Genomic DNA, 7,637 nt, shown 5'->3' on the forward strand with positions numbered 1-7,637 from the left:
TAGAGGCGACAAGATGTTCTGGCATTTTGCAACTTGTTTTGCTAGACACATTTCTTGTTATATATTCATTTACAAAGTAAATGGTTAACTTTGACTTTTGAGATTATCTATAAGGGGTTTATAATTATAATATATAAAACTAGTTTTTCATTCTTTTGATGACTTAATGCAAGAAAAATAATCAAATAATTTGTTTTGATCAAAGTTTCTCTTAAGTTTTTTGAAAAAACATAATATGTAAAAGTCTAATTTCTAAGATAAAGTATCTTTTTATCAACTTGAGCTTTAGATGCTCATAGAAATTTGATTTTGAAAACTTTTGAAAACTTTTTCTGTATGAAGGACCAAGCACAAAATACAAGATGCATGGCTGAACACTCTACACATGTACATACGTTTGTGTAAATGATTGCTTGCTATGCACATCAATCACTACACACATTATCTATTGTGTATATAAATGCATTATAGGTGTACCATGACACATAATTTATCTTAATGTTTATGTGCACATTTCAAATAATTATGTGTGTGTATAATATGAGAGAGAGAGAGAGAGAGAGATTGGCATCTTCAAAACACCTAGAGGGTCTATGAGACCAAAAAGGCAGTACAATATATCCATGATGAATATTAAACCATGGAAAATAAAATAATGTATGAAATTAGCTACATAAGCAGAGGTATACATGTGTGATGCTACATGGTGACAATGTGTGGCCTCGGCTGACATTATCTCTGCTTGGACATGAGAGATGGCAAATCAACATGTGCAAGAATATCTGATCCTCAAACTACATGATGACCCGTGAGAAGGTGTCGAATTTGTCTCTGAAGGTATAATGAAATCTCCCTATATTTTTTGCTTGTGTGTGGTGGTTGCATTTATAGATTTTAGCATATTTTCTACGAAGCTTAAGATTGTGGTTTTATGGGTGATGTACACAAGCTGTCGTCCTCACTAAAGACGCCTGTCCCAAAATCACTATTTGTCACCTTTCACACAATGGAAGTGTGAAAGGACCAAGACAAGTTTCACAACCCAAGACATAGGCAACCCTTGAAAATCAGTGCACAAAATGGAGTTTAATATTGTGGTCAAATGAGGATTGGCCAAGCTATCATGAAAATTTATGATTGTGTTAGGACCAAATGGGTTCATTGATATCATAATGCAAGGGTGTAAGAGATGATGTAGGAAAAGGCTTTGTTGTGAGTTCACTTTATAGCAATATACAATACAAAAAGTAGTTAAAACCATTACTTTTTCAAAGAGGGAGGGTTGTTTGTACAATTTCACAATCTTCCGTGTGAAAGATTGTTGACTATTGTTTTTGCAATACTCACCTATAGTACTTGTTGTCGGAATTTATTGGTTCTAGCTCCTAGGGTGATTGGTACAAGTGATGGAAAGGACCAAAAGAAAAACCGTGTGAGTCCCATGTGGAAGTGTGAGAGCGCGTGCACATATGAACAAGTGACATAAAACAATATCAGCTTTGGGGTTAGAACAAAAAGAAATTTGTTTTAAAGTTTGACAATATACATCAATTATTATATAAATAGTGACAACTAGGTTATGATTACAGAAATAGTGATAGGCTCCATAGTGGTAAGATTGTGAAGAGAGAGTTTGAGAAAACAAATTTCACACTACATTATGATTATGATTATACAAGTAGTAGTGATTATACAAGTAGTAGTGATTACCTCCATAAGGAGTTTGGAAAGAATATGGCAATTATTATACAAATCATGGCAGTATAGTGGTGATGATTATACGAATAGACAGGGTCCATAGTAATGCTTAAAAAAAGTTTTGCTTAAAAAAAAAGCCTTTAGAGAGTTGTGTTATCTGGGGGCATCTATGCCATCAAAATCACCCAAGACTTGCATCCATTTCAAGTTCACCTTAAAAGAGAGAATCCCTACCTAAAAATGCATATATTTAAAACCCTTTTTAGCAGCACATTTCCAAAATTTGCTAATTATAAAACCACAAATTTTAACATTCACTAATACAAAAAAAACCCGCAGTTGCAACACATTGCATAGGTTTTTACACAATGCACACTAGTCCATGGTTCGAAGAGTTTAAACTTTGAAGCATGTACTTATCATTAATATGCTATAGTCTATAGGGGTTTGAAAAATACGCAAGAATTATTATGCAAATCATGACATTTCGATGATGATTATATAAAGAGTCATAAGATCAGGTGCTCGAATTTAAACATATTTTTTAACCAATCAAAATAAGGACAACTCTTAATTTTTGTTTCCAAAATCTCTACTATATGGCAGTTTTATAACTTAAATATATGAAAAATCAGTCCTTACAATAAGTGCTACTTAATAATATCTCAGCTGGTTTTCTTAATTCGGACCAGCACAAATACACTCACACTACCCACACTATTGATTATTATTAATGCTACCTAATTGTAGTGCCATTTATTAATGATAAATAACACAATATGTTTTATTAAGGTTAGGAGCTTCTGACGTTAGTTATTAAACCAAAAGAAAAAAACAATTAAAGAGAGGATCGTTACACAAAAAGTCGCCGCTTTAAAGGAGAGAATGATGGAGGCCAAGGTACTTTCAAAAGAACAAAAGGGAGAAAAGGATTGATGTGAGTGTGGGGAAAGAATTGTTCTTTTAAGCTTTTTGTAAGATGAAGAAAAAAACCGTCTGCAACCAGGATTTCAATGTCCTCCTTTAAGGGCGTTTGTCCTGCATACACACCCTTCAAGTTCTCATGATTTTTTCATAGAGCCCTTGCTCTGCTGGTTTCTTTTTTTTTTCTTTTTTTTCCCTCCGAGTTTCCCCCTTAGCTTTTCAGGTGCTTTTTTGGCTCTCCAAAATGCTTTTGAGCTGCTTTTCTGATTGTCATGAAAATAACGAAGCTTTCTTTCTCTTATTCCTTTTCAGAAAATCGCCCAAGCTTAAAATTCAGCTGTTGTTGCATGCAAGCTATGGAGGAGCACACGCCTTCAGCACTTCCAGGACTCTCTGCAATCGGTAATTAAGTAGCATTTGTCTTAACGCTTAGCCTCGCTTCCTAACTATATCAAGTTTTATCTTATTAGCGCACACCTCCCAAAATTTCATAAGAAAGGACGCGTAACAACACAAACAGTTGCGTGTTTGATCATTTTCCTCGAAAGATTCATAGGCTTATCACTTCAAGGCTGCTCTTTTTTTTTCTTTTTTTTGGATGGGGGATCCGTTGCTGCAATGTTGCAAGCTTTCTCAACATGCTGCTGAAACCCCCCAAATGACAAAACTATCCAGCTCTCTGCGTGAACATTCCTTTTGAAGGCCCATGTCCATCTTGGATAGTTTTCTTTTCTTCTTTATCTTTCAAAAGAAGTGTGTTTTGTTTTGATATGCTTGATTCCAGAATCGGATGGTCACTGTTTGGTTTTGTGTGTAGCTTGCTTTAGATATGCAGCCTTCTTCACTTTTTGGATGGTTCTCCATGCTCTCTGATGCTTTATTGGAAAAAAGCGTCCCGTCTTGTTGGCAGGATGTTCTCTTGCTGATACCTCATTTCAACACTCCAAAACTGTAAACAGCAAAGTCACTGCCTTTTGCCACTGATCACGCCATGTTCTTAAGTAAAGGGGTTGCTAGGGCAACCGTGCAATGAACTAAATAGAGTGCTATCACACCTGCCTCTATGCTGGGTGTTGGGCGCATGTGCTCCAAAACTTTCCTTCCTATCTCTCAGCAGAGCAGAACCATAACCAATCACACCCAGGATTTTGATCAGTGCAAGATTTTTCAGAAACCCTGGCTCGTAAAACAAAACAAAACAAACAAGATTTTTCAGCCACATCAGCCAGCACCGGTCGAGTTACAACCAGCGTGAATGCATTCAAGAATGGAGCGCTTTGTAGAGCAAGCTTTCCCACTTTCATGCTCAGAAATGGGATGTACAGACAAATGTCCATGGGGCTTCAGTGGAGGTAGTTCCGGGATGCCTGCCAACATGGAATGTGCACCCCAGATGTCGGTGTCTCAGAATGCAAACAGCCCAGCCGGTCTTTATTACCAGGCTCCCAAGCCACAAGAAAATCCTCATGGTGAGGCCAATGTGCCATATGCTTTTGAGGACACCCTGGTCACCTCCAGGCTGCCTGCCCAGCTCATCCAGGAAACTTTTGGTGTAGCAGAAGGTGTTCCTTCCAGCTTGCCCATAATTGCAGGCTTGCAGGAACCTCTTCTTCCTAAGGAATTTCAAGACGTATCACATCTGAACCAAGGCAGCTCTGTGGTCATGAATCCACAAGTATTATCCCCTTTTGCTAGAAGCAATGGCAGAGACAGTCCGGGTTCTCAACAGTCTAACCCTCTGCAAGCTGCGCCAACATGGTGCCAGTCTTACATCCATGGACCGTGCACACGCTTTCTTCAAGAAGGGATGGCCACTGACACGGATAGCCCAGGGAAAGGGTCACAAGATGAAATGGATGTAAGCATGACAGTATGCATATGAAACCTAGGGTTTTGTAGAATCAGTAACTTTTCATTGGTTTCTTGGGAGGTCAAACTTATGCATGTATGCCATTCTTATGAATTCGTAGGGGAAAGGTGGATCTCACGATCTCCACTTCAGCAGGAGCTTGGGGGACGGCCAAGTAGGACTCTCACAGATCATGCAAACTGCCAGTCATCAAGCTCATCAACAGGTCACTGATGCCATTTGAATGTCAAGCATGGGAAATTTGTGTTTGGAGTAGAACTAATCCATTTCTATCAGATGAACATGCCTAGGAATCTTATGGTTTGTAGATGCAAGGTGGGCAAGGGGTCTTCGTGCCATTGTTTGGGACACATACAGGTGTAGCCCAACCTCAAGGTGCTGCAGCAGTGGTTGCTGGAACTGCAAGGCCTCGAGTTCGAGCTCGTCGAGGTCAAGCTACTGATCCCCACAGCATTGCCGAACGGGTCTGCATCGCTCTATCACATAATATTACCATTCCTTGTTTTTGCAAAATGTGGTCGCTAAGGAATCGATTTCCTGTACTGTGCATCCTTGTGTTTGTCCTGTGAGGCTTGCCACATCTGGTAGAATTCATGTGTGCAGCTTCGCAGAGAGCGTATAGCAGAGAGGATGAAAGCCTTACAAGAGTTGGTTCCCAATGCCAACAAGGTAAACAAGGAATTCCTTACATGCCGGGGAGCTTGCAACATGTGTAATTTACAAGTGTTGCATGTGAAAGCTAATGAAGAGTGTCTTACATGTCTTGCAGACAGACAAGGCATCCATGCTGGATGAGATCATCGACTATGTAAAATTCCTGCAGCTGCAACTGAAGGTTTGGACCAATTTTCTTCCTTTTTCTACACCTTTCTTCGTGCAGCTTAGAAAATCATATGCATCTTAACTGTCTGCTAGGTTCTGAGTATGAGCCGGCTCAGTGGAGCGGGGGCTGTGGCACCTCTCATTGCAGATCTTTCAGTTGAGGTATGCATATCAATTTATCAAGAATCAAAGAAACTCCGAACATGTGGTCTAGATTACATAACGTGGTTCTTTGTTTTAAGTGCAAGTCAGCTAGAGTTAGCCATCTACTACTCATCTGGTTGCATCTATGTCAGGGCCAAAACGATCTTGTTGCAGCTTTAAGTTCTGCCCATTCTTTCCAAGATGGAATGGTGGTAGCTGAATGCCAAGTTGCGAGACTCATGGAAGAAGACATGGGTTCAGCCATGCAGTTTTTGCAGGCCAAAGGGCTCTGTTTAATGCCAGTCTCCTTGGCAACTGCTATCTCAAGCAACAATTCAAGGTCAATGGTGGGTGGTGGTGGGCAGCAAGGATTTTTGGCTGTCGATCAATCATGGATAAATGCTGCATCATCCACCACCAGCACTTTGGCATCTGTGGCATCATCCAGTTGTGCTGGTTGGGAGGGCGACAGTAATCATGGTAAAGGCAAGCAATAGTGACAGACGTATGGACATGTGAAAGGGTAATCTTGCTGAAGTGGCTATGTGGATAATTTAGAATCAAAGGGATTTGAGTTTTGTAACTAGAGCTAAGGTTGTTAATATCCACTCATCCTTTTCTGTGATACCGTGTCTATCCCTTAGTACAACAGCCATCTGGACTGTTATCGACCATACACAGCATCCAAATTCTGATGTACTTAAGTTTCCTCATACGAGGACAGAATTTTCTTCAGATTGCTGCTCGTTTTGTTCACTCGCACAGATGAATTGTTTTTCTAGAAAAGGAAGTACTAGCTGTCTTTGGCCTCTGGGACCTTGGGAACAGCAAACTTTAGCCAACACTTTACCGAGGGTAATACATGCCATGAAGATTCAATGTAAACATTTGATGGACGCCCTTAATGAAACTATGCTTTTCTTTACAAGGACCATTCTTGCTTCCATGACAAGGAAAGATATTGACGGTTCAATGCATGCCATGACATTTGATGGATGCCTTTTATGAAGCAATGCTTTTCTTTACAAGCGACCATTCTTGCTTCCATGACTTGGAATAAAAAGGAAAGATATTGACGAAGATGTGCATTTGCCATGACAAGGGCTGAAACAATACATCCATGGTGGTATTTCAACATGACACATTAGTTCCATGTCGTATTTCAACACGACACTTTAGTTGACTCCCAAAGTGGAGGTACTAGGTTCGAATCTACCTCAACTCACCTTAAAAAAAAGGAAAGGTTCCCTACACAAATTCCTGTGCATAAGCAGCAGGTAGGTGACATCTCCCCTTTTCCTGGGGTATGTAAGAACCCTGAAGTTGATGCTTAAGAAGAAGGCCAAAATGGTTACAACCAAGAAGCTCAAGTTGCAAGGCTTGGATCTCCTGCACCCTTGTAGGCTGTGTGGTGCGATAACGCCACTCGGGCAAGGGCAAGGCCTACTGACAGGTTACGGTGAGACAAAGATTACGATCTGCCAGATGAGTTAGCATGGTTCAATGTGGTTGAAATAGATGCCACCAAAGTTAGCCCAAATATCATGTGTACCTTATTAAAAAATTCTATAAACCCTGTCCAGTATATTTTCTTTAGTAGAAAGTTTCAATAAAGGTGTTGCTCAGATACACGTGTCTCTGTTATATTGGCCATTCAGGGTTTGTGCCAAGCATGCATATAGATAGGGTCATATGGATGGGTGCATTTTTCCGTCCAAGCAATATGTACGGCTAAGATTTCACCTGGTGGATGGGTACCCGCACATAGGTCTGTATAGGCAGCGTCGTCAAAACAGTTTGTCTATGTATTGCAGCAATACGTGAAACAAGGTTGGCCTCAAAGCTCTTATTAAGACTGGACGCATCTGAGAAGCTTGTAGACTTTCCAAGAACAAAGCAAATCACAACTTTTGTTCTACAAAGAGAGAAAGTACAACTGAACATCACTTTATGAGTAGACAAGCTAGATTCCATTAAGATTGTCAAGTGTACAGCTGCCATTTACTAAAGATAAATATATGTATAGTGCAAAGTTCAAACATTTTAAAATTCAATGTTATCGTGAACACTTGGTCGTTTCACAATCTTAAAATCTCAACAGGTAATTCTTAATTCTGGCCGGTACAAATACACTAGAATACCGTTTTTTTTTCGACTCCTGAATTAGCCCAGTCGTTGT

At 39.8% G+C, this 7,637-nt stretch overlaps 1 protein-coding gene across 3 annotated transcripts; it reads left to right on the plus strand.

The window, feature by feature from the left end:
* Window positions 1–2,693: 2,693 nt before the first annotated feature.
* On the plus strand, window positions 2,694–6,383 carry LOC147605222 (uncharacterized). 3 transcript variants are annotated; one of them, XM_086793710.1, is made up of 9 exons: window positions 2,694–2,845; window positions 2,935–3,024; window positions 3,440–4,480; window positions 4,593–4,697; window positions 4,801–4,956; window positions 5,096–5,161; window positions 5,262–5,327; window positions 5,408–5,476; window positions 5,611–6,383. In XM_086793710.1, the coding sequence occupies exons 3-9, from the start codon at window positions 3,878–3,880 to the stop codon at window positions 5,953–5,955; spliced, it is 1,410 nt and encodes a 469-aa protein (XP_086649836.1). In that variant the 5' UTR covers window positions 2,694–2,845; window positions 2,935–3,024; window positions 3,440–3,877; the 3' UTR covers window positions 5,956–6,383. The 3 variants fall into 3 exon arrangements, with proteins under 3 accessions (XP_086649836.1, XP_086649835.1, XP_086649837.1); XM_086793709.1 differs by having other exon boundaries at window positions 3,514–4,480; XM_086793711.1 differs by having other exon boundaries at window positions 3,533–4,480.
* The last annotated feature ends 1,254 nt before the right edge of the window (window positions 6,384–7,637 follow it).

This window comes from Cibotium barometz, chromosome 60 (assembly GCF_041138505.1).
Source record: "Cibotium barometz isolate CiBa-2024 chromosome 60, ASM4113850v1, whole genome shotgun sequence".
NCBI classification, from domain to species: Eukaryota; Viridiplantae; Streptophyta; class Polypodiopsida; order Cyatheales; family Cibotiaceae; genus Cibotium; species Cibotium barometz.

Excerpts from the sequence above, each read along its gene's own strand:
- LOC147605222 (XM_086793710.1), top strand. The coding sequence starts at position 3,878 with ATGCATTCAAGAATGGAGCGCTTTGTAGAGCAAGCTTTCCCACTTTCA. Across the intron at positions 4,698-4,800 it reads GTCATCAAGCTCATCAACAG|ATGCAAGGTGGGCAAGGGGT; the intron begins GTCACTGATGCC and ends TATGGTTTGTAG. Across the intron at positions 5,328-5,407 it reads TCCTGCAGCTGCAACTGAAG|GTTCTGAGTATGAGCCGGCT; the intron begins GTTTGGACCAAT and ends ACTGTCTGCTAG.